This window comes from Somniosus microcephalus, chromosome 2, assembly GCF_052327205.1.
Source record: "Somniosus microcephalus isolate GS21.2 chromosome 2, FLI_Smic_1.0, whole genome shotgun sequence".
In the NCBI taxonomy this organism is placed as follows: domain Eukaryota; kingdom Metazoa; phylum Chordata; class Chondrichthyes; order Squaliformes; family Somniosidae; genus Somniosus; species Somniosus microcephalus.
Window position 1 is genome coordinate 355993401 of NC_140988.1, and position 27616 is coordinate 356021016.

Sequence of the window (27616 nt, forward strand, 5' to 3'; positions counted from 1 at the left end):
CACCCATGGGAGTGGCCCTCATCTCCATGGCAACGGGTACACATTGATTTTGCTGGTCCATTTAGGGACTCAATGTTTCTAATCGCCGTGGATGCCCATTCGAAATGGCCAGAGGTCATCAAAATGTCCTCCACCACCACGGAGAAAACTATTGCAGTCCTACGGACCATCTTCGCCAGGAATGGCTTGCCGGAACAGATTTGCTCCGACAATGGGCCACAGTTTGTGTCCGAGGATTTCCGGAGGTTTCTGAGGAATAATGGGGTGAAACATTACATATCTGCCCCATATCATCCAGCCACAAATGGATTGGCTGAGAGGTTTGTTCAGACCTTTAAAAAGGCAATAAAGGCGATGTATAACGACGACATACCACTGCAACACAAGGTGAATAATTTCTTGTTTGCTTACCGGAATGCGACACATGCAGTCACCAACCAAGCTCCAGCCATAATGTTCTTCAACCGAAGGCTAAGATGTCGCCTGGATTTGCTCAAACCAAACATAAGACGAGATGTTGAGGATAAGCAATTCCAGCACATCAATGAGAAGCCAACCAGGATCTTCAAGATAGGGCAACCAGTCTTGGCCCGTGACTACCGAACAGAAAAATGGCAGCCAGGAACGATATGCACACAGCAGGGACCACTAATGTACACAGTGGACGTTGGAGAGAGCATTGTGAGATGCCATGCTGACCAGATTCTAGAGTCACAGGAACAAGCCAAACCCATACCACAAGCATGTGCACCTGGTAATGAACCCGAAGTACAGATTGCATCTACCTCAGAAGCAGTGGTATTGGAAGCTGACGAACCAACCAATGACAATGAGCCAGAATCGACTCCGCCGCAAGAACAGGATACTCGAGAAAGGCGCTATCCAGTCAGGATCAGGAAGCCTCCTCAAAGACTGAACTTATAAATGATTATTTCAGTTGATGTATATAGTACAGAGAAAATTGTAATTGTAATTAGTTATTATTTAGTTTTTAAATGAATGTTATGTACTGTTTATCTAAAAGGGGAGGAATTGTTGTGTAAGTACCTTTAAGAGAGAACTGATTTTATACTGCAGTACCGGCAGTGACCACACCTGTATATAAAGCCATAGCAGGCTTCTGTACTTCAGTCTTAAGTTTACCCTCTGTTCAGTAAATACCTGTTATTATTGTTCTCCTGCAGTCCGTGTATTATTGATACTCGGACACTACATTTACAATCTATATTAACGATTTGGAGGAGGGGACCGAGTGTAACATATCAAAGTTTGCAGATGATATAAAGATGGGAGGGAAAGTAGTGAGTGAGGAGGACATAAAAAACCTGCAAAGTGACATAGACAGGCTAAGTAAGTGGGCAGAGATTTGGCAGATGGAATACAATACTGGAAAGTGTGAGGTTATGCACTTTGGCAGGAAAAATCATAGAGCAAGTTATTATCTTAATGGCAAGAAACTGGAAAGTACTGTAGTACAAAAGGATCTGGGGGTCCTGGTGCACGAAACTCAAAAAGTTAGTATGCAGGTGCAGCAAGTGATCAAGAAGGCCAGTGGAATGTTGGCTTTTATTGCTAGGGGGATAGAATATAAAAACAGGGAGGTATTGCTGCAGTTATACAAGGTATTGGTGAGACCGCACCTGGAATACTGCATACAGTTTTGGTGTCCATACTTAAGAAAAGACATACTTGCTCTCGAGTCAGTACAAAGAAGGTTCACTCGGTTAATCCCGGGGATGAGGGGGTGGTCATATGAGGAGAGGTTGAGTAGATTGGGACTCTACTCATTGGAGTTCAGAAGAATGAGAGGCGATCTTATTGAAACATATAAGATTGTGAAGGGGTTGGATCAGGTGGATGCGGTGAGGATGTTCCCAATGATGGGTGAAACTAGAACTAGGGGGCATAATCTTAAAATAAGGGGCTGCTCTTTCAAAACTGAGATGAGGAGAAACTTCTTCGCTCAGAGGGTGGTAGGTTTGTGGAATTTGCTGCCCAGAAAGCTGTGGAAGCTACATCATTAAATAAATTTAAAACAGAAATAGATAGTTTCCTAGAAGTAAAGGGAATTAAGGGTTACAGGGAGCGGGCAGGAAATTGGACATGAGTCTAGGTTCGGAATGGTCATGGCCCTGTGGGTAGTGGAGCGGGCCCAGGGGCCGTGTAGCCTGGTTCTGCTCCTACTGTGTTCTAATTCTGTGTTAGATTTCAGGAGATGGTTTTATTCCTGTTGCTGGCTGGGGTGGAGATCGCCTTTACTGAAGGTAAGTACTGTAGAAAATATAGGGACAGAGTGATCTCCTGGAAGAGTTTCGATCGCCTAGATGTGTCGCAGAGGAACTTCCCAGATTTTTTCTCCCAAATTGGCCATTGGGTTTTTTATCTGGTTTTTCGCCTCTCCCGGGAGATCACATGGGTTCGGGTGGGATGGAGAGTGATAGAAGATTTGAGGTTAGGATCAGATCAGCCATGCTCTTATTGAATGGTGGAGCAGTCTCGAGGGGCCGATTGGCCTACTCCTGCTCCTATTTCTTATGTTCTTATGTTCTTATGTTAAAAACAAATTATCTGGTCATTATCACATTGCTGTTTGTGGGAGTTTGCTGTGCACAAATTAGCTGTCGTGTTTCCTACATTAAACAGTGACTCCACTTCAGAAAAGTACTTCATTAGCTGTAAAGCGCTTTGAGACGTCCGTTGGATGTGAAAGGCACTATATAAATGCAAGTCTTACAGTTCAGGGCTTTTGATTGCGTCATCACTCCCTATCAATATGCTATTTTTTGCACTGCACCAGTCATCAATTAGCTAATTATCTAATATGCTAATAGTAACAGATATACAGGAAACTCTCTTTTAACCGGCACTTAAATATCCGGGAATCTCCCTTAACCGGCAAAATTCAGGAGTAGGTTCAGGTAAGTTTGACTATATATTAGTGGCCGTGTAACCGGGGTTCCTGGATCTGTGGCCGTGTAACCGGGACTCCTGCACCTGTGGCTCTCATAGCTTGGTAAGTGTACCTCTCTGTAATCCGGACTTTTTGATCAACTGGCAGCACGCCGGTCCTGTTGGTGCCGGATAAAAAAGAGTTTCCTGTACCATTAATTGAATTCTTCCCCTACCTTTAAGGCACGTTTGGTGGTATAAAAATCATACCAAATATATTACAGCAAAAATCTAGTACTTTGATGCTTATTGAATACAACGGAATGCATTCAGAATAACAACAGAAAATGCTGGAAAATCTCAGCAGGTCAGGCAACATCCGTGGAGAGAAATTTGAGTTGACGTTTTGGGTCGAACCCTTCTTCAAAACTGGAAAGAAAAGAAACTAGATCGAAGGCAGGGCTGCGATCGGACAAAAGAATAAAAGAAACAAAAGAAGTAAAAGAGATTAGAAGCTAGACGAGATGGTAATAGGCTGAGATTAGGTGTAAAGTGTACTGGCAGGGCAAAAGATAGCTGCCAGGTGCGAGAGAGAAACAAAAGGAAAGGGCGGGGGGGGGAAAAGGAGTGGAAAAATTACAAGAAAAAATGAAATGGGGGCCGAGCTTATGATCTGAAATTGTTGAACTCGATATTGAGTCCGGAAGGCTGCAGAGTGCCTAATCGGAAGATGAGGTGCTGTTCCTCATATACAGATATACAGTCTAAAGTATGGGCTTTTTACTAACACTTTTGTCTCGTGTTCTGAACCCAAAGGCGGTTTCTGTAAGCAGTCTGTAAGATCTTAACGATCTCTGAGTTCTTGGACAAGACATCAGTAGGCAGCAGCCAGTATGTTTGAGCAATAAATCAAGATTTATTAAGCATGCAGCGTAATATACTTAATATTAGGCGATAGTTTTAATGAGTAGCTCGCAGCCCTAGCTCTCTGGAACCTCTCGGACACAGATGATGTTGTCTTAAGTCTGTTCCTTTGTCTTCGCAGTACGTCTGTGTGAAGTTGTTCTTTGGGTATCGAGGTTTTAACCCTTTTCTTATCAAAAGTTGGTTTGGCCAGTGTCCATATATGGTCTTTAACAAAATCACCTTTTTTAATTGGTTCCAATGGTCAAAATACCATTGTCACTCAGACTAAGGTAGCATCCTGCTTTTCCAGTACTTTTCCACCAACTTTGCCATGTTCAGTGTTATCTTGTTTATAGTTTTTCACACCATTGGAATTTACTTTATCCCTTTCATTTCTAGCTTCCCTGGTACAAGGCCTTTTTATACCAAGGGCCCATATCAGCGCTGTTTCACTAGTCTTGAGGTATCCAGACTATCTCACTTTAATCTACCAGATAAATACCTTAACTTCCATGATCGCTCTCATTTTATGTCCTTATACTAATTATTTTTAAAATATCGTTGTAATTAGTTTTGTTAAGCAAATTCTAAGTTCTATACAGCATCATAATATGTTATTTAATGATTTAACCTTCACTCGCAGTCTGTGGCTGTTTGTTATCAAAACTTAGTCAAAACTGCTTTTAACTGTGCAGCTACATTATGGGTAACATTATTTGGTCAATGGCTACACTTGAAGTTATACATATATGATTCTGATCTACTAAATATATTTCAATATCAGCCTTTCATACAAGTCCCCACCCGGAGGATGAAATGTTTTAAACATTGATTCCTCGACTACTTCAATCTATTCTCTGACTAGCATTGCTGCAAATCGGAGTCCCTAATTGAAGGGAACGGAGTGCTTCTCAAATGAGGTTTTATCCCCCTTTTCATTATAGGCCTGGGTGCTAACTATGACACTCTCAGGGGCTGACGACCGCCTATCCTCACGGATGGAGGACACCCCGGGGTCTCCCCAACCGTCATGTCGGCCGTGCTGATATGTCTTGCCTTCTAGTGCGTCCCAGTCTATCCTTTCTCCTCCGCCCGCTGCTCCTATTGCTGCATCATACGATCTGGCAATAATGGCCCTGATCTGATTCCTTACTTAAATTCAATTCACTGTTCCGGTGTTCCAATTCTGCCCCGCCTGGGGTATCCTCTGTTTCTTCTATCTATCCTGATCTTACCCCGCCTGGGGTCTCCTCCACGTTGCTTCAGATCTTCTCTTTCGGTGTGCTCAATTAATTTGTTAGTGCTGGTTAGTCATAGGCATGAGTATACAATTGGCTTATGTATCAAAGTCTTACTACATAGGTTACATATATCAAATACACTATCATTACAAGTTGGAGAAATGTGAAACAATACGAACCTAAGGGTGTGCTGATGTATTAAGCCCACTATCTCGCCAGTGTGAATCGTCCTCTATGCTGTCAATTTCAATATCTATTCTCGAGTTGTCTTGCTCCAAAACATAAAAATGCTTTAGAGAGGAGTTCAGTCGCACCACGAGCTCACTAAAGCCCTCAGACGACAGAGGAATGTCGTACCCAATTGTGCCACATAATTGTGCAGCTCATACTTAAGTATCTCATTTACTGTCAGTTTCACTTGAGCATAGGTTTTGATATTATGTAAAACGTGTTGGTTGATGGGACAGGTCCTGTTCGAGCCGTAAAGCATGGTAGTTGCGGTAGTAGTGACACAGGAGGCACCACCAAAACCACCTCATACTGGATTCGTACTGGTTTTTCCCATGCTCTGTTACCTACAAAAAACAATTATTACAGTTAACAGTTAAATTCAGTCTTACAATCATTTCAGGCGACATTACAGTTTAACATCTAATCAACAAATCATGGACTTAAAAGATTCTCCAGATCTCTCTTTTACTCGTATCCATCTTGTGGATAATTCTTACTAAACATAATTTCTCCTTAGCCCTCAATTGTCCCAATCCAAATTCCATGTAACTCTCCACTTCAACTTCAATTTCAATCCCTCTAACAGGTACCAGTGTGTTTAACTCTCTTCTGATTGTTTCACTAATTAGATAGTTTCTCGATGGAGTATGTGTCAGTGCTTTAAAAGTTATCTCGCTCTCCTGAGCCACATTAACCATTTCATGTCTTGCTGTTGTCAAGTAACTGAGCACGTCTGAGACCCGTTCTTCAATGCACATTCAACATACATTTGCGGATGGTAATTGCTTCATACGTAACAAATCACATTTGTACACTCATATCGGTATTTCAGTATCGTGCCACACGTGCCATTCGATACAAGCCTTCTCGGGCTTTCAGATATCATCAAAGGATTGTAGTCGTCTGGAGATCTTTGCTCATCTTCCTCTGCATGGTTCTGATGTCTTGGGTAGTGGCTGTCAAATTCAGTTTTCTTAAAAGGCAGGGACACACATGTCTCCAAGAGAAAGCTATCAATTTGCTATCCTTAACTACACTTTCCTGACTTTCACTAGAAAGTTTTGAAGATTCCCACTCAGTAGTGTAATTCTCCTGTTCCAATCTTACACCCTCAATCACTTTCCTTTAATTACCATTCATATCTCATTCATGAGTCCTGGAGGAACTTTACTGTCCAGTACAATATTTAAGATTGTAAACATAGATCAAACATCCTCACTTGGCCCAAGTTATTAACACTTTTTTTTATTTATCATTATTTTAGAGGATCTTTTATTTTCCCAAAAGTAACCCAATATATAGTGTCTGCGTCCATTTTGTTATTACAAAATTATCCCAAAATCCAAACAGCAGTATTGTTGATCTGACAGGTTTTGTCAATGTTCAATTTCATTTCTATCACTTTATCTTCCATTTCCAATTTCAGAAACAGGTGATTCTCAGGCTAGGTGGCTTACACAATGTTTTAACATTAGAGACAGAAGTGCTGCAATTAGTTTACAAGGTAACTTCCATATAACAAAAGAAAGCAGAGAATCCATTGTGATTCTGCTTAAAGCCCAAGGGGTTAATTTATCAAATCATAATTTTCCTTCTGGGAAATATTAAATTAAAATTAAGAAACTTAAATTTAATAATGTCCAATATCTTTAAATTTCATACTAAAGTTGTTGCTCAGTGAACTTAAACAGCTGTCAGTGGAAAAGGTTAACTTCTTTGCAGGATTTTAGAAGGTGGAGCGAAACATTGTCAGGCGCACGCAATTGTGTCACTTCACGTAAATCGAAAAAAAGACAGTTGTGTTTTCACACTTTAACTAAACATGAACAGAACAGATAAAACAAAACAAAATAGCACATTCTTGCAGAAAACAGTAAATTACATCATATTGTCCTTTCTTCAGATGCCTTTCCAAAATATTGTAAAAACATTTGAATATAACTGGAGAAAAATAAGTTTTTCACATTTAAACAAATCAAAGCAAACTGCTTTGGAAAATTTCACCATAGCAACCGTGACTCCAAGGTTAAATCTTAGACTGAAACATAATCTTTTGTTAAACAAACTTTTTGTTGTGCTTCTCAGTTTTACACACCAGCTTAACTTAAATTGTAGTTCAAAGGTTTTTTTTCCCAATTCTTGAGGTACAATCTTATTCACACATTCTTTTAAAGACAGACTTTCAGAGAAAGGAATACTGTAACTTCTTAAACATTCATAGTCAGGAAAACTTTCACACTTTAACACACATTTTCATACAAACTGAAATTCTAGCATTTTTTTTAAGGCTCCTTTCACTCAACAAAACTTGTGTTTTATTTGTCTCGGCACAGACATTAATAACTTGCATGTCGGTAAAAGTTTAAATTTCTCTTTTTTTTTTCTCTTTTTACATCGGTGTCTCAGCAGCTTTTCCTGGCTTTCCATATCCCTGTTTTTTCCCTTCCTTTGCTGAGTTTTCAGATTGGTTAGCCTGCAAATTAGATTGTTTTCCTTCTCTATCTCTTCCTCTCTCTCCTGCACTTTATGCTTAACCACCTGGCTATGTTTCTCTCTTAACCCGTTATGTTTTTTCTGAGACAGACTTTCCAGAATAAAGTTTATCACTTTTTCAAAGGGGACTTGGTCTTCTTTGATTATACGTTCCTTCAATAATACCTGCACTTCCTCTGCACAGGCGCCTCTGTCTAACTTACTCTTATATGCATTAACGCAACTTTTACTAGCCATTTAGTGATTTTCTTAACAGACCTCTAACATCAATAACTATCGGCGCGCAATTCATGGGCATTCCCCACGGGGTTTATCCCTCCTCAAGAGCAGCAGCTGATCAGGAAGCTACTTTCGACGTTCGATCTATTATACAATACTAGTTGCTTTGTCTTGTCCCATCTGGGATGCCAATTTGTACGATCTTAACGATCTCTGACTTCTTGGACAAGACACCAATAGGCAGCAGCCAGTATGTTTGAGCACTAGATCAAGATTTATTAAGCATACAGCGTAATATACTTAATATTAGGCAATAGTTTTAACGAGTAGCTCGCAGCCCTAGGTCTCTGGAACCTCTCGAACACAGATGATGTCGTCTTAAGTCTGTTCCTTTGTCCTCGCAGTATGGTCAATGGCTACACTTGAAGTTATACATATATGATTCTCATCTACTAAATATCTTTCAATATCAGCCTTTCGTACAAGTCTGAGGGTAAATTTACACCGGCACCATTTTGCTCTAGAGTCAGATTGCACCAATGCTAAACCTGCAGTGTAACTGCAACCAGAGCTGAAATCTGTACCCTTATACATGCCAGGTAACGGTTAGCTTTTTTTGCCCAATTAATTATAGCATATTGATCATTTGAGATCAGGTGGGATGCTCATCAATGTTCCCTCTCATTTATTGGGGGGCTGTGCGGCCCCATTCAAAAATCCACGCATGCGCGATTTTTGCATTTAAAAGCCAGTGAGCCGGCTGCGCGAGCGGTCCAGACAAGGGAACATTGATGCCCACCACATTCTTCAGAGCATACACACTGTCACACCAATCTGCAGGATAAAACTACTTGGTTAGAATTGTTTGCAGATTAATTAATATACAGATGCCAAACAGCATGAACTTATAAAACATAGAATCACTTCGCAAGGGTTTAAAATAACCTATTGTGAACATATTTCTTACTGAATTTGATAAGCTGGAATGATTCTTGGTGTGCTGCATAACAGTCAGCATTGTCTTTTAATAGACAATGCAGCATGCAATGTTGTACATGGGGTTCATCCAGAGTTTCTTCCTTTGGCCAGAATTAAAGACTTGGGGAGCATTCCCTCAGCTCCTGAGCACTGTATTTATGTTATGAGCTGTATGAAATTTAGCCTAACTAAATTTTCTGAGTGCGCCTTTTCTTTCAGGTAATTAATGCAGCACTGACGCTGGCTGCTAGGCCACAGAGTAAAGTTGCCCAAGATAACATGGACGTCTTCAAAGACCAATGGGAGAAGCAAGTACGAGTCCTGACCGAGGCTGTCGATGACATCACTTCTGTTGATGACTTCCTGGCTGTCTCAGGTACAGTAAAAGGCAAATGAGCCAAAGGATCCAGAATAGCTCTGAGAGCTAAATCCACACCCAAGATATTTAAACAATCTGGCTTTGTCCTATGATGTGTAAACACCAACCCCATTGTCATGAAATTAAGACTCAACAACAACAACTTGCATTTATATAGTGCCTTTAACGTAGTAAAACATCAGAAGCCGCTTCACAGGAGAGAATATCAAACAAAATTTGACATCATAGGAACATAGGAACAGGAGCAGGCCGTTTAGCCCCTAGAGCCTGTTCCACCATACTATGAGATCATGGCTGATCTGTGATCTAACTCCATATACCCGCCTTTGTCCCATATCTCTTAATAGCTTTTGTGAACAAAAAGCTATCAGTCTCCGATTTAAAATCAACAATTGATCCAGCATCAATTGCCATTTGCAGAAGAGAGTTCCAAACTTTGGGGAGAATTTCGGTATCGCCCCATTTGGGGCGCAGTTATTGGCCGGGCGCAAAGTTTAGCGCCCGGCGCTAATTATCGCCTCTGACTGCAAACTTGGCTTCTATCACCCCTGGAGGTGAATGCAGCGCTAATTCAGACGCTGCACACCTCTCCTAAGGCGCTAATGCCGAGGAGTGAGGCGCTACCTCAGAGTGCTGGCGAAGCCCATGTGATGTCTGCCAGCAATGGAACACAGACACAATGGCACCGGCCAGTTCTTAAAGGGGAGGGTTGATCTTGCTCTCCATCCACATCCTGCTCATTGCAGTCTTGAATCTTGGCCTGGAGAGACCTGTACATCAAATCTGCTGGAAAGAACAATGGAGAGACCCAGGGAAAGAGCTCAGAGTGCAGCCCCCATAGTCTCTTCTAAATCGATGCAAGGAAGGTCAAATCAAAATGAACCTGCAAAGTGCTGCTCAGTACCCAAAACTCCTTCACACAGCGTTGAATCTCTCCAGAAGTGTCTCTCACCCTCAGAATGCGTGATGCAAAAACGTCGCCGACAAAAAAAGGCAGGAAGTGGTCGCCTTTAAATAGCGCTCCCCCAGCACCTTCCCAACTGCAAAACGCTCCCCTCAACCTATCGTTGCTAGCAGCAGGTGGAAAGGCAAGGGGCGTCACTCAATATCCAGTCTGGGGCGCTACCGGGGCGTTGCACGCTTGACTGACATCACGATCTGCGGGCGCAGGAGATCGTGGCGGTAGTGTTTAGCGGTGCCACAAAATGTCTGGTCAATTTTGCGAGCAGCGCAAACATCGCCGCGCCCAGGCGCTAGTTGCTTTGCGCCACATTAGCGCCCTCTTAGGCGCTCACGGGAGGCGCAAAGCAACTGAATTTTTCCCCCTTTGTGTGTAGAAGTGTTTCCTAATTTCACTCTTGAAAGACCTGGCTCTAATTTTTAGACCATGCCCCGAAGTCCGAGACTCACCAACCAGCAGAAATAGTTTCTCTCTATCTACCCAATCAGTTCCCTTATTATCTTGAAAACTTCAATCAAATCACCCCTTAACCTTCTAAATTCCAGGGAATCTCTCCTCGTAATTTAACCCTTGGGGTCCAGGTATCATTCTAGTAAACCTATGCTGCACTCCCTCCAAAGCCATTACATCCTTCCTAAGGTGTGGTGCTTACAGTACTCCAGGTGTAGCTGAAGCATAACTTCTACCCCCCTTGCATTCTAGTCCTCTAGATATAAAGGCTGTTAGATCCGTGGTTCAGTGGATAAATAATTACACGGATGCTGTACATAAACAAATAACAGGTCTTTACTGGAGGAGGGTAATCTCTAGACTGGGGTACAGAGGCATGCGCACAACTTATATACCGGTGTGGTCACTGCCGGTACTACAGTATACAGGAGCTGTAAAAAGTAGTTCTGACTTAAAGCACATACACTACAATTCCTCCCTTTTTAGATTAATAATACCCCCTTAATATTCAAATAACAATTACATTTTTACATGTACATTCAATAACAAAAGTCCATTTATAGATTCAGTCTTTGGGGTGGCTTCCTGACCCTTTCGGGATAGCGCCTTTCCGGAGGTTCTTGTTCTTGGTGCAGAGGCGATTCTGACCCCCTTTCATCGGGTAGTTCATCGGGTTCCGCTGCTACTGGGTCTGAAGTAGATGCTACCGGTATGTCGGGTTCAGCCCCAGGTACTCGAGACATGGGGTTGACGCATTCCTGTGATGCTAAGATCTGATCGACGTGGCGTCTCACAATGTTCTCCCCGACATCCACTGTGTACATTAATGGCCCCTGCCTTGTACATATCGTTCCGGGTTGCCACTTCTCTGTTCGATAGTCCCGGGCCAAGACTGGTTGCCCTACATTGAAGCTCCTTGTCGGCTTCTCGTTGATGTGCTGGAATTGTTTGTCCTCAACATTTCTTCGCACATTTGGTCTGAGCAAGTCCAGACGAGATCTCAACCTTCGGTTAAAGAACATCATGGCCGGGGTCTGGTTGGTAACTGCATGTGTCGCGTTTTGGTAGGCTAATAAGAAATTGTCCATCTTATGCTGTAGTGGAATTTCCTCATCGCACATGGCCTTTATCGCCTTCTTAAAGGTTTGTACGAACCTCTCAGCCAATGCATTGGTGGCTGGATGATACGGGGCGGATGTGTAATGCCTTACCCCATTCCTTTTCATGAATTTTTGGAACTCGTCGAACACAAACTGTGGTCTATTATCAGAGCAGATCTGCTCTGGCAAACCGTTTCTGGCAAATATGGTCCGTAGGACTGCAATCGTTGTCTCTGTAGTGGTTGAAGACATCTTTATCACCTCAGGCCACTTTGAATGAGCATCCACTGCTATTAAGAACATTGAGTCCATGAATGGACCAGCGAAATCAATGTGCACCCGTTGCCATGGAGAGGAGGGCCACTCCCATGGCTGTCGAGGGGCATGTGGTGGTGCATTTTGGACCTTCTGGCATCCTAAGCAGCTCTTAGTTAGGTCTTCGATTTGTTGATCGATTCCCGGCCACCACATATAAGCCCTAGCTAGGCTTTTCATTTTCACTCCCCCCAGATGACCTTCATGTAGCTCATTTAGCACTCTCTCCCTTAACTTGGGTGGAATCACCACTCTGGATCCACACATCACTGTCCCCTGGCATACTGACAGCTGTTCTCTTCTGGATGAGAATGCTGGCAACAGTGAGTCGCCATGTGTTGGCCATCCCCTCACCGTCAATTCATATACCCGTGACAGCGTCGGATCATTGCGGGTCTCCTTCTCTATATCCGCGTTTGTTACTGGCAATTGTTCAATTATCGACGAATAAAATATCTCGATAGGGTCCACTGCTGGTGCTTCCTCCACAGTAGGCAGTGGCAGGCGCGATAGCCCATCAGCGTTCCCATGCTGTCTCGTGCCTTTATATTCTATTTCATATTGATTCGCCCCTAGAAACAGGGACCATCTTTGTAACCGCTGTGCAGTCATTACTGGCACGCCCTTCTTAGGATTAAAGATGGAGACAAGTGGTTGGTGGTCAGTCAGCAAGGTGAACTTCTGTCCATGCAGATAGTGGTTGAATTTTTTTACTCCCCATACTAGGCTGAGGGCCTCCCTGTCAATCTGTGCGTAGTTGCGCTCGGCTGAGGTTAGTGACCGAGACGCAAAGGCTACTGGCCTCTCCAACCCATCTGGGAATTTGTGCGACAGCACCGCTCCAATGCCGTAGGGTGATGCATCACATGCCAAACGAATTGGTAGTGCTGGGTTGAAATGGGCCAACACCTCTTTTGATGTGATCAATTCTTTACACTTCTGGAAAGCTCGTCTACGTTCGTCATCCCACTTCCATGGTACCCCTGTTTGCAGTAGGGTGTTCAGCGGGTTTAATACCGTAGACAAATTTGGTAAGAACTTGTGGTAATAGTTTACCAGCCCGAGGAACGACCTCAGTTGTGACACATTTTCCGGTGCTCCAGCCTTGACTACTGCCTCAATCTTGTCAGGGGACTTATGTAACCCCTCTTCATCGATGATGTGGCCGCAATACGAGATCTGTTTCTGGAAAAACTCGCACTTGTGGCGATTAGCTCGTAGCCCATATTCCTTTAATCTGGTGAGCACCTTCTCCAAGTTAGCGAGGTGATCACCGTCATTTTCGCCCGTGACCAAGATGTCGTCCAAATAACACTGGGTCCCTGGAATCCCTTGCAGGACCTGATCCATCGCCCTTTGCCAAATAGCCGGAGCCGAGGCTTCTCCAAACACCAGCCGGTTGTATTGATAGAGACCTTTATGGGTGTTGATTGTAAGGTAATGTTTCGAAGCTTCTTCTACCTGCATTTGCAAGTACACCTGGGCTAGATCAATTTTGGTGAAGCGTTTAGCACCAGATAGCGAGGCGAAAATATCCTCAATTCGTGGAAGCGGATATTGCACCGTGTGAAGGACTGGGTTCACTGTCACCTTAAAATCCCCACAGATGTGGACCTTCTTTGGTTCCCCAGGCGTATTACTCAACGACCTCTTCATTACAGGAACGATGGGTGTAGCCCACTCGCTCTAGTCCACTTTGGACAGTACTCCTGAACGTTCCAACCCTTCCAGCTCTGCTTCAACCGCTGGTCTGATCGCATAAGGCACTGGTCTGGCCTTCAGAAACTTTGGGCTTGCATTATCCTCTATTTTAATTGTTGCTGTTATTCCTTTAAGTGTTCCTAGTCCCTCCTGGAACACTTCTTTTGCGTCAGTTAGCATTTTTGACTGTCGTCCAGGTGTGACGTCGTCATCCTTTTTGGCCTCAACCTTCAGTGCCTGTATGGAATGCCAATCTAAATGTATCTTCCGGATCCATTCACGACCTTTATATGTCACTTTCACCCTTATTTTTCCTTTGGGGTAGACTTTTTGCCCCGTATACGTCTTCAAGACAATCTCTGTCGCTTTCAAGGGTATGTGTGAAAATAGCCGCTTGTAGTCTCTTTGATTTATGACTGTTAGAGCTGACCCTGTGTCCAATTCCATTTCCACTTGGATTCCGTCTATCTTGAGTGTAACCCAGATAGTCTGGTGATCCTCCATTTCGGTTACATTATGTAGTTTCAGACAACCCAGCTCCTTGCTTCCGGAGTCTGTGTCACTTTTCTGTTCGTCTGAACCACTGTCCATCACCTGGTGTACCTTTTTGTACTTCTCCTGTGGAGATTTCTTACTGTTGGTTTTCTTCCCAGACCTGTAGACTCTTGCTATGTGTCCTGCTTTCCCACACTGTCTGCACACTTGGTCCTTGAACCAACAATCTTTTTGGTCATGTGTTGTTCTGCCGCAGCGATAGCACTTCCCTGTTCCATAGGTCATTTCGTTGGTGCCATATTCTTGCGCTCTCCATTGTATCTCTGCAGCGCCCCTTGCGGCTGCTTCGTGTGATACTGCCATACTGAAAGCTTTGTCCAGCGCAAGGTCCTTTTCTGATAGAAGCCGTTTCTGGGTTCCTTCACTTTGTAGCCCACACACAAACTTGTCCCTTAACGTGTCTGTTGGTCCCGCTCCAAACTGGCAGTATTTCGATAGCTTGCGCAGTTCCGTTAGGTACTCAGCATTGCTTTCGTCTTTGTGTTGGTTCCTTTTATGGAACTTAAATCGTTTTGCTATCAGCAGCGGTGTGGGGTTTAAGTGGTCCTGTAGGATTTCTACTATGCTTTCAAAATTCTTGTTTACCGGCTTCTCTGGGGTTATTAGATTTCGCAGTAACCCATAAGTTTTTGCACCCATGGAATTTAACAGAACCAGTGCTTTATTAGCATCTGGCACTTCATTCGCCCTGCAGTACACCTCAATACGTTCCACATATGTCGCCCAATCTTCGACTTCATTGTCGAACGTAGAGATACTGCCACTCTTCGGCATCCTTGGTTGTGCGTTAACTATCACCAATGGCGCCTCCCGCGCTTCCCCTTCTTCTCCGCTGGCACAAAATGGCGTCTCCTGCGCTTTCCTTCCTTCCCGCGCTCGCCCGTCTTCTCCGCTGCGGCTTCGCAAAATGGCATCTCCCGCGCTCTTCCTTCTTCTCCGCGGCTCAATGGCACCTCCCGCGCTCTCCCTGCTTCTCCGCGGCTCAATGGCGTCTCCCATGCTCTCCCTGCTTCTCCGCGGCTCAATGGCGTCTCCCCTTGCTTCGCCCCGTGGACCCTGATCAGCCCGTGATCCCTGGCTGTGCTCTGCGCATTCTTCTCTTGATATTTGTCGACGCCGCTCAGTCTAGAACCCGGCTGTTTCTTACCCTCTCTCTCTCCGGTTTGCAGTATTTTCCTCGACGCCGCTCGGTGATCAACCCCTGGCTGCGCCCTGCTCTCTTCACCCTCTTTCTTACCCCGTCGACGCTGCTCGGCTCTCTCTCTCTGCCGTCGGTCAGCTCCAGCCGCCGCTGCTCGGGAAGGGTCTGCTCTGGACCTGTCGTCGGTCTCTTACTGCTCGTTGTGGCTGGGGAACCAAGCCCGGCTCTCCACAGCCTCCCCAGCGAAGTTGGATCTCTGCCTGACTGCTGGGCGGTTGCTCGCGGTCGACGCCCGTGTTCCTGGACTCGACAATTTTTTTAATTTTTTGTTTTATGTTGCAGGTAGATTCGCATCAACACTTGTCGCCACTGTTAGATCCGTGGTTCAGTGGATAAATAATTACACGGATGCTGTACATAAACAAATAACAGGTCTTTACTGGAGGAGGCTAATCTCTAGACTGGGGTACAGAGGCATGCGCACAGCTTATATACCGGTGTGGTCACTGCCGGTACTACAGTATACAGGAGCTGTAAAAAGTAGTTCTGACTTAAAGCACATACACTACAAAGGCCAGAATTCCATTCGCCTTTTTGATTATTTTCAGTACCTGTCCATGACATTTTAATGTTCTATGTACATGGACACCGAGCCACATAAGGAGATATTAGCTCAGGTGAAAGAGGTGGGTTTTAAGGAGTGTCTTAAAGGAGGAAAGACTCATTGCAGAGTCTTCCATTCAAGCTAAAGTATTACAAACTTATCCCTAAATCTTTTCTTCTACAACCTTCAGTCCTCAGGTTTTTTTGACATACATCATCAAATCTTTACTTTCTAATTCACCTCATAGCGCCCTGAACTCCGTTTGCCTCCCACATTCCCTCTTGCCGCTGCTCCCCAGGACCACCTGCTGAAAGGTGGCAATATGCCCCGGGTAATGGCACAAATGACCCCAATTTCTGTAACTGAAGGGATAAGGCCTACTGGAGTCCTCCTTTACTTACCTAACTTTGTAAGCCTCTTCCAAAGCTGAGGTCTGAAAAAGGTTACCTATTTATCGGGACTCTTCTGGCTCTTCAATGTCTCTTCCCACCTCTTCAATGCGGTAGCGACAATCCCACTGGAGCACTACCCGATTTTCTTGGTTGGTAATGGCGGGTTCCCTCTTGCATAAAAAATAGGAGCAAAAGTAGGCCATTCGGCCCCTTGAGCCTGCTCCGCCATTCAATAAGATCGTGGCTGATCTTCTACCTCAACTCCACTTTCCTGCACTATCCCCATATCCCTTGAGTCCCTTAATATTCAGAAATCTATCGATCTCTGTCTTATATACTCAATGACTGAGCCTCCACAGACCTCTGGGGTAGAGAATTCCAAAGATTCACCACCCTCTGAGGGAAGAAATTTCTCCTCATCTCAGTCCTAAATGGCCGACCCCTTATTCTGAGACTGACCCCCCTGGTTCTAGACTCCCCAGCCAGAGGAAACATCCTCCCTGCATCTACCCTGTAAGAATTTTGTATGTTTCAATGAGATCACCTCTCATTCTTCTAAACTCTAGAAAATATAGGCCTAGTCTACTCAATCTCTCCTCATAGGACAATCCCCCAATCCCAGGAACCAGTCTGGTGAACCTTCGTTGCACTCCATCAATGGCAAGTATATCCTTCCTTAGGAGACCCAAACTGTACACAATACTCCAGGTGTGGTCTCACCAGGGCCCTATATAATTGCAGTAAGACATCATTACTCTTATACTTAAATCCTCTTGTAATAAAGGCCAACATACCATTTGATTTCCTAATTGCTTGCTGTACCTGCATGTTAACTTTCAGTGATTCGTATACGAGGACACCCAGGTCCCTCTGAACACCAACATTTTCAAATCTCTCACCATTTAAAAAATACTCTGCTTTCTATTTTTCCTACCAAAGTGGATAACTTCACATTTTTCCACATTATATTCCATTTGCCATGTTCTTGCACACTCACTTAGCCTATCTATATACCCTTGAAGCCTCTTTGCATCCTCTTCACAACTTACATTCCCACCCAGCTTTGTATCATCAGCAAACTTGGATATACTACATTTGGTCCCCTCATCCAAATCATTGATATCGACTGTGAATAGCTGAGGCCCAAGCACTGATCCTTGTGGCACCCCACTAGTTACAGCCTGCCAACCCGAAAATGACCCGTTTATTCCTACTCTTTGTTTTCTGTCCGTTAACCAATCCTCAATCCAGGCCAGTATATTACCCCCAATCCCATGAGCCCTAATTTTGTTTTAATAACCTCTTGTGTGGCACCTTATCGAATGTCTTCTGAAAATCCAAATTCACCACATCTACTGGTTCCCCCTTATCTATTCTGCTAGTTACAACCTCAAAGCGTCAAACATGATTTCCCTTTCATAAATCCCTTGGATGCTAAGTGACCCAGAACCATGAAGTCAGGGTCACGGCGGAGTCGGAAAGATGGGCCACGCCAACACTCTGAGAAATCCAGCCCATTGTTAATCCCTGGGATTTGTACTCGATCTCGCTGGTTGCACATCCCAAGATAAGGTAAGATCTAATTAGCTTTCCTTGTGCTGCCATAGTTTCAGTGAGCTATCCACCAATACCCCCGCACCCCATTGCCGTGATGTGTCCTGTAGCCTGGAGCCATTCCTTTTTTATCTCCACTGTTTATTTCCCTTTCTGTGTCTCATAGTCTTACATTTGTGCAGATTAAATATATTTGCCACTTGTCTGCCCAACTTGCCAGCCTATTCCCTTGTACTTGGTTTGCCTGTTCCTGATTGTTTGACACCCCCCACTACCACCTCCATTTGGTGTCATCTGCAACCTCAGAATCAATTGTAACTGGCAATGACCCCAATACTGACCCCTGTGGCACCCCGTCAGTGACCACTTACCAAATCAACGTAGCTCCCATTTATAACCACTCTCTGCTTTCTCTGGTTTAGCCAATTTTCAAATCATCTCAGAAACTTACCTCCTATTCCATGCTTTTCAGACTAAACACTTATATGGTGCGTTATCAAAAGCTTTGCTGAAATTTAAATATATCACATCCACAGAACTTCTGTTGTCAACAAAGTCTGTTGAACAATTGCAATAAATTTGTTGACAAGGCTTGCCTCTCATGCTGATTCCCTCTTACCAGACTGAACCTCTCTAAGTGTTTCATTATCATCTCTCTCAAGATGCTTGCATAATCGATGTTAGACTCACTGGTCTATAGTTCCCTGCGTCATCATTATGCCCCTTTTTAAAGAGTGGTGTTATATTGGCGACTTTTCAATCCTCAGGCACTTTTCTAATTTCTAATTATTCCCTAGAGAGTGGCAAAGACATGATGTCTCGTCCCTTGTATGAAGCCCATCTGTGATCACTGTTGCCAAGGTATTCTCTGACTCTGACCTGTTGTGCTATCTGTTGGTTGTTACTTAATGTCAGGTCCAATAGTACCCTTGCTCCTGTGGATTCCTTGACCAAAATCTTCCAAGTAACATTGCAATATATTGTCCAGGATCAGGTTTTCACTCCTATTACACACTTTATAGATTTCCCAGTCTATTCCTGCTAAATTTAAATGACCTATAACAACTGCGTCTGTTTCTGTATAGGTTTCCCTTACTTTAACTACCAAGTTCTTGGTACAAACTCTTCTCTTTCTTGACCTATTGATCTCTAGAAAGCTCCCACAGTTAGTTTTCTCCCCTTCATGTTTCTCATCGCTATCCACAGGGTTTTGACTTTATCTGCACCCAGATTCTGTTCCAGTATTGAGCAAGGAGTTACACATATTTTATTTTCATTAATTCTCGAGATGTTAGAGACATAAGAAATAGGAGCAGGAGTAGGCCATTGAGCCTGCTAGCCTGCTCCACCATTCAATGAGATGAGATCATGGCAGATCTTTGACCTCAACTCCACTTTCCCGCACGATCCCCATACTCATTGATTCCCTTTGAATCCAAAAATCTAATAAGAGCATAAGAAATAAGAGCAGAAGTAGGCCATATGGCCCCTGGAAAGTCGCTGGCAAGGCCAGCATTTATTGCATATCCCTAGTTGCCTTGACTGAGTGGCTTGCTAAACCACGTTAATGGTTTTGTCTGAAATTCCTGATATCGGGCCCAAATTTCCTTGGGACCTGGGGCAGACAGTCAGCATAAAAGGGGCAGGGAATGACAGGCAGTGTTTGGGGAATTCTCACTGGGATCAGGATTGCCCCTTTGAAGGCCTGGCATGTAAAAGGGAGTTAGGTCTGGTCAGGCTGGGTTGGCCGCTGACAATCCCACTGCTGCCATTTCTTTCTTTGTCCCAAGTGGCCTACAAATTGGCAGGCCTTGGGTCATGAAAAAAATAAAGCCAACGTTATTTCAATCAGCCTGCAGATACAGGAGGGACAACCTCAGGGATTGCTGAATTTTGTAACTCCAGCTACAGCTTTAGCGCTCGGCCAGCTTTCCTGTGCTGAAATTTGCCTTCCCGCTCCCATAACAGGTGCCAAATTAGCTCAGGTGCCTGTTAAATGCATTCAATTTCCCTGACTTCTCATCCTTGTTTTCAAATCTCTCATGGCCTCGCCCCACCCTGTCTCTATAACCGCCTCCAGCCCTACAACTCTCAGAGATCACTGCTCTCCTCCAATTCTGGCCTCTTACTCATTTCTGATTTCCTTCTCCCCCACCTAGTGCCTTCAGCTGCCTAGGCCCTAACATAGAAGATAGGAGCAGGAGTAGGCCATTCGGCCTCTCGAGCCTGTTCCGCCATTTAATGAGATCATGGCTGATCATCCAAATTCAGTACCCTGTCCCTGCTTTCTCCCCATATCCCTTGATCCCTTTAGCCTTAAGAAATATATCTAACTCCTTCTTGAATATATTTAATGAATTAGCCTCAACTGCCTTCTGTGGTAGAGAATTCCACAGGTTCACCACTCTCTGGGTGAAGAAATTCCTACTCATCTCAGTCCTAAATGGCTTACCTCTTATCCTTAGACTGTGACCCCTGGTTCTGGACTCCCCGGCCATCGGGAACATCCTTCCTGCATCCAGTCTATCTAGTCCTGGTAGTATTTTATAAGTTTCAATGAGATCCCCTCTCATTCTTCTAAACTCCAGCGAGTATAAGCCCAATCGACCCAATCTCTCCTCATACGTCATTCCTGCCATCCCAGTTTTCAGCCTGGTGAATCTTCGCTGAACTCCCTCCATGGCGAGAACATCCTTCCTCAGATAAGGCGACCAAAACTGCACACAATACTCCAGGTGTGGTCGCACCAAGGCCCTGTACCACTGCATCAAGACATCCTTGTTCCTGTACTCGAACCCTCTTGCTACGAAGGCCAACATACCATTTGCCTTCATAACCGCATGCTGCACCTGCATGCTTACCTTCAGCGACTGGTGCACAAGGACACCCAGGTCTCGTTGCACTTCCCCTTCTCCCAATCTATTGCCATTCAGATAATAATCTGCCTTCCTGTTTTTGACACCAAAGTGGATAACCTCGCATTTATCCACATTATATTGCATCTGCCACGCTTCTGCCCAATCACCCAACCTGTCCAAAGGTAAATCATGCTTGACTAATCTACTGGAATTTTTTGAGGATGTAACTGGTAGAATAGATAAGTGAGAACCAGTTGATGTGGTGTATTTGGACTTTTAGAAGGCTTTCGATAAGGTTCCGCATGAGAGATTAGCGTGTAAAGTTAAGGCAGATGGGATTGGGGGCAAGGTATTGACTTGGATAGAGAACTGGTTGGCAGACAGAATGCAAAGAGTTGGAATAAACGGGTCTTTTTCCGAGTGGCTGGCAGTGACTAGTGGAGTACCGCAGGGATCGGTCCTTGGACCCCAGTTATTCACAATATATATTAATGATCTAGACGAGGGAACTAGATGTAATATCTCCAAGTTTGCAGACGACACAAAGCTGGGTGGGCGTGTGTGCTGTGAGGAGGATGCCGAGAAACTCCAGTATGATTTGGACAGGTTGGGTGATTGGGCAGATGCATGGCAGATGCAATATAACATGGATAAATGCGAGGTTATCCACTTTGGTGGCAAAAATAGGAAGGCAGATTATTATCTGAACAGCAATAGATTAGGAGAAGGAGAAGTGCAACGAGACCTGGGTGTCCTTGTGCACCAGTCGCTGAAGGTAAGCATGCAGATGCAGCAGGCGGTTAAGAAGGCAAATGGTATGTTGGCCTTCGTAGCGAGAGAGTTCGAGTACAGGAACAAGGATGTCTTGCTGCAGTTGTACAGGGCTTGGTGAGACCACACCTTGAGTATTGTGTGCAGTTTTGGTCGCCTTATCTGAGGAAGGATGTTCTTGCCTTGGAGGGAGTGCAGCGCAGATTCACCAGACTGACACCTGGGATGGCACGAATGACGTATGAGGAGAGATTGGGTCGATTGGGCTTATACTCGCTGGAGTTTAGAAGAATGAGAGGGGATCTCATTGAAAGTTATAAAATTCTAACAGGACTAGACAGACTAGATGCAGGAAGGATGTTCCCGATGGCCGGGGAGTCCAGAACCAGGGGTCACAGTCTAAGGATAAGGGGTAAGCCATTTAGGACAGAGATGAGGAGGAATTTCTTCACCCAGAGAGTGGTGAACCTGTGGAATTCTCTACCACAGAAGGCAGTGGAGGCCAGTTCATTAAATATATTCAAGAAGGAGTTAGATTTATTTCTTAAGGCTGAAGGAATCAAGGGATATGGGGAGAAGGCAGCGACAGGGTACTAAATTTGGATGATCAGCCATGATCTCATTGAATGGCGGAGCAGGCTTGAGGGGCCGAATGGCCTACTCCTGCTCCTATGTTTCTATGCTTGTAAGCTTTTGGTCATCTGTCCCAATATCTCCTTATGTGGCTCGGTGTCACATTTTGTTTGATAATTGCTCCTGTGAAGCGCCTTGGGATGCTTTACTACGTTAAAGGCACGATAGAAATGTATGTTATTGCCGATTTTCTGGTGGGGTCAGGCTCGTAGTTACAGTGGTGGAGCAGGATTGCAATATTTGTCCCCGATGTTTACGGACACACCATTTAATTGCATCCTCTTCACTGCACCACGTTCCCATTGCCCTGTGCGCTGAAGTGCGTGATCGTGGCATTTGTTCAATTCTTCGGCGATTAACCATTTTATAAATATTGAACTCAACCTTATCTTAAAAGCCACATGTTTTCTTCAATCTTTTTCCATAAACTCTCTCAGAAAACCATATACTGGAGGATGTAAACAAGTGCGTCATAGCACTGCAGGAAGGCGACGTGGACACACTCGATAGAACTGCCGGGGCCATCCGAGGGCGGGCGGCAAGGGTTATCCACATCATCAGTGCCGAGATGGAGAACTACGAGCCTGGAGTGTACACCGAGAAAGTAATGGAATCCACAAAGTTACTCTCGGAGACTGGTAAGGGTTATTGTTCAACATTTGTCCGTGTTATATACTCATTAACGTATTAATTCATTTCAAGTTGACTTTGATAACTAAAAATAAACTCCTTTAAATTCTCTTTCTTGTTTAGTTCAATACATTATCACGTCAATAATATGATTATGCATTGAAATAAATAAAAAAGAATGCTAATAGCCAACCGGTGACCTTCCTGCTTTAGTCGGTTTCTGGTTGAGATAGCACCAAAGTGACACATCTCCCTATGGGAGGTTGGTACCAAAAGAAAGACTTGTGCCTTTCATGCCCGCAGGACGTCCCAAAGCGCTTCACAGCCAGTGAAGTACCAAGTCAAACTGTTGTGGTTTAACCTTTGTTAGTAATCCAGTACAAGAGCAGGCAGGTCTGCAGTAATCCTTGCACTGCTTCTGATTGACCAGCTAAGCTGGCTCATTAATGGGACCAGAGGGACAGACTGAGCAGGAATTCCTCCGACTTTGCTCCAGATAACCCTGTAAACTAATGCCCTAACAGGTGGATTAGATCTGGCTGCACAAGCTGCAGGAAGCCTACAACTGTCTATGCTAGTAGGCTGTGTGTGTTTAGCTGATTAAACTCCAGCCAAACCCTCGCACGCACCTAAGCTCTCTGGACTTAGGTAAGTGGGAGTACAAGTCCTTACGGAGAGGAAGAGCATGACTTTCCTATGAGGCAAACAGACACCAAGATTTGTCAGTAGCTTGGTTTAGAGAATCTTAAACACGCTGAGAAGTTATTTTTCATGCCAGACACCCAACTGACCAATAATGTCAATGCATCAGAAATTATTACTCAAATCAACATCTTCTAAAAAAGAATTGTACTCACCAAGGGGAGGTATTTTAGCACTGGCAATGTGTGATGAAATAACTCTGTGTTCTGGATTGTCTGTTGTTGTACTTGTTAATGTCTGGAATGTTTTACAGGTGTAACCACTAATGTTCCTCCCTAGCTCCGCCTTTATGGATCCTCCTGATTGGTGTGAATCTTATTTATAAGAGCTGGGTTTTACTCATAAGGGCTGGGTCGGTGATGAATGATGGTTGCCCTGTGTTAACTTGATGCCATGATTCTTACTTAATAAAAGCCTTTAGTTTTAAGTTTTAACCTCATGGATTCAGGCAGTTATTTGGCACATCACAATGGAACACTTTTTATATTTTGGTCATCAAGTATCAGCACCAAGCAACTAGTTGGATTCAGAATGAAGCTTCCTTTGCACTATCCCAACAATGCACCTCAACCCAAACTGCAGAAGAACACATCCTACTGTGCCAGAATGATATTTCTGCCTTTCCCACACTGTCCAAACTGTGGCTTCTCTGATTGGGACTTCCAGTGCCAAAATGCCTATCCTATGTCTGAAGTTCATAATCATCCCTTCCCCTTCCAGACAGATCACTGCCATGTGTCCTCCTGAAGCCCGTTTGGCCGGATGCATCATCCTGAGCCACTGATGGCTCCATGGCTGCTATCCGTGCTGGTCTCAAATAGTTAGCGGGAGAAATGACGCTCATTTTATTTCTCTGTGCTGACCTTTCAGGGAAGAAATACTTCACTTCCTAGATGTAGTCCATTAACTAGCTTACTGAGTGCAGATGAAGCTCCCCAAACATAGCAGGTGTGTCTGACTGACAGGCAACTTGGCTTCAAAATAACTAGCCTGAAGCTGCTTGAATTTCACAATCTCCACGTTTGCTCTATTATAGCTGACATTGGAGACTCTACAGCTGATTGACAAGCTGTGCATTATTTCTTACTGGTTAAAAAGGCAAGTTTTATTAATATAGTGTTTTTAATGTAGTAAAACATCTAAAGACACTTGGCAAAGGCGTAGGCAAAGAAATACATGGTTAACAAGGCATTCAGCAGCATCAGTACAGGCGAGGGCAATTGACTGCTCAGTTGTTAGTTGTGGATATAGGATGTCAGAGAGAGTGCACTGCAAGGACACTAAGAAAAATAGGAGGAAAACTGAACTCTCAATGCATTCTCAGTGCACTAAATGAAAATCCACCTTTTTGATGCAGGCTACCCAAAAGAAAGATATGTTTTATTGACCGCCAAGATGCCATAAAATGTACTAAACCTTGCCATCTGGCCAAATTCTTGCATTATTCATCATTACCCAAAGATACTTCTAGTGGCCTCCTGCTTAAAATTCATCTGCGGGCAAGAAGGATTTCATTGAAGAGTCTGTCAAAATCATTTTCTTCAATGATAGACGTTTTACTGGTAGCATGCTGTAACTCCTGGTTGGCTAAGATAAATCAAACTGTGACATAATTTCGGTGCTGTAACACAAATGGGAATTGTTGCCCGTTGTAGTCATCCATTAGGTTGTGGCAGAGGACAAGGCTTTAGAGTCAAAGCAGCCTCTGCATAGCTGACAGTATCTCCCTCTGTTTCTGATAAAGACATTTGCCTATGGCAATCAAGCATAATGTATTCCACTGTCTTAGTTTACACCCCTCTGCTCTCTGTAATTTATTGCTATTTGAATGTAATGGCGGATCTAAAGAGTCAGTTTATTTTTATGCAGTATGCCAGCTTCTTGCCGTAGAAACTCAAAGAGCATTGAAAGGGGGTTGTCTATGTTACTGGCAAAGTCTTGTGTGATGTTAGGATGCCAGACATTTATTATTGAACTTCCTCTGTGCTTTTTAGTGAGGAAATTGTGAAAAAATCTAACTGGGAATTTACAATAAGCCTAAAGTCAATTTGTTTTTTGGGGGGCGGGGGAAGAAATGTTTGTTCACTTCCTGGGTCTCTGAGCCAGATCGGCATTACTGCCAGTGACCTTAAGTTGTGCTGAATCCCAGGAAGTTTAGAAAGAAAAAGAATGAAAGAAAGACTTGCATTTATATAAGCTCCTTTCATAACCTCAGGACATCCCAAAGCGCTTTACAGCCTATGAAGTACTTTAGAAGTGTAGTCACTGTTGTAATGTAGGAAATGCATCAGCCAATTTGCGCACAGTAAGCTCCCACGAACAGCAATGTGAAACAGGAAGTTTTGTGCTGTGGAACTCACTGAGAACAGGGTTCAGACGCCCCGTCTTTCTGGGAAACAGGAAGATAGCATGATGCCAACTAACCTGTCCCGTTTTCATAGGTCTGAAAAAACACCAATCCACCCTTCTCGCCTTATTTCGCAATCCCTTCTCTCTTCAAAATTGTATCTAATTGTATCTTCTGGACCCATCTATACAGTGATCATCCCATGTCATTTATATTTCTCTGTTGAGTGTGAAAATGTGCTGGAGAATAGCTGATGCAGTATCGATTTTTAAAATGGAAGAGATAATCCGGGTTACTACAAGTCAGTGAGTGTAACGTCGGCGGAAGGGAAAATTCCATAGTCACTATATACCTGGAAACCACAGGAGTGCGTGCCCAGAGTGGACAGGAGTGCGTGCCCAGAAACTACGAGACTGCATGCCCAGAGTGGACAGGGGTGCGTGCCCAGAGTGGACAGGGGTGCGTGCCCAGAGTGGACAGGAGTGCGCGCCCAGAATGGACAGGAGTGCGTGCCCAGAATGGACAGGAGTGCGCGCCTAGAATGGACAGGAGTGCGCGCCCAGAATGGACAGGAGTGCGTGCCCAGAATGGACAGGAGTGCACGCCCACAGTGGACAGGAGTGCGCGCCCAGAATGGACAGGAGTGCGCGCCCAGAATGGACAGGAGTGCGCGCCCAGAATGGACAGGAGTGCACGCCCACAGTGGACAGGAGTGCGCGCCCAGAATGGACAGGAGTGCGCGCCCAGAATGGACAGGAGTGCGCGCCCAGAATGGACAGGAGTGCGCGCCCAGAATGGACAGGGGTGCGCGACCAGAATGGACAGGGGTGCGCGCCCAGAGTGGACGGGAGTACGTGCCCAGAATCGACGGGAGTGCGTGCCCAGAATGGACAGGAGTGCGTGCCCAGAATGGACAGGGGTGCGCGCCCAGAGTGGACGGGAGTGCGTGCCCAGAATGGACAGGGGTGCGCGCCCAGAGTGGACGGGGGTGCGCGCCCAGAGTGGACGGGAGTGCGCGCCAAGAGTGGACGGGAGTGCGCGCCCAGAGTGGACGGGAGTGCGCGCCCAGAGTGGACGGGAGTGCGCGCCCAGAGTGGACAGGGGTGCATGCCCAGAGTGGACGGGAGTGCGTGCCCAGAATGGACGGGAGTGCGCGCCCAGAGTGGACGGGAGTGCGCGCCCAGAGTGGAGAGGAGTGCGTGCCCAGAATGGACGGGAGTGCGCGCCCAGAGTGGACGGGAGTGCGCGCCCAGAGTGGACGGGGGTGCGCGCCCAGAATGGACGGGAGTGCGCGCCCAGAGTGGACAGGGGTGCGTGCCCAGAGTGGACGGGAGTGCGTGCCCAGAGTGGACGGGAGTGCGCGCCCAGAGTGGACGGGAGTGCACTCCCAGAGTGGACGGGAGTGCGCGCCCAGAGTGGACGGGAGTGCGCGCCCAGAGTGGACGGGAGTGCGCGCCCAGAGTGGACAGGGGTGCATGCCCAGAGTGGACGGGAGTGCGTGCCCAAAATGGACGGGAGTGCGCGCCCAGAGTGGACGGGAGTGCGCGCCCAGAGTGGAGAGGAGTG

General features: G+C 45.0%; 1 protein-coding gene across 2 annotated transcripts in view; it reads left to right on the forward strand.

Moving 5' to 3' along the window:
• ctnna2 (catenin (cadherin-associated protein), alpha 2) overlaps positions 1 to 27616 on the forward strand; it is a 1873786-nt gene that overhangs the window by 1391238 nt on the left and 454932 nt on the right. For both annotated transcript variants that reach the window (XM_085975533.1, XM_085975534.1), the window contains 2 exons: positions 9177 to 9333; positions 22809 to 23009. In XM_085975533.1, coding sequence (XP_085831659.1) covers positions 9177 to 9333; positions 22809 to 23009 — 358 coding nt within the window. The remainder of the gene's footprint in view (positions 1 to 9176; positions 9334 to 22808; positions 23010 to 27616) is intronic.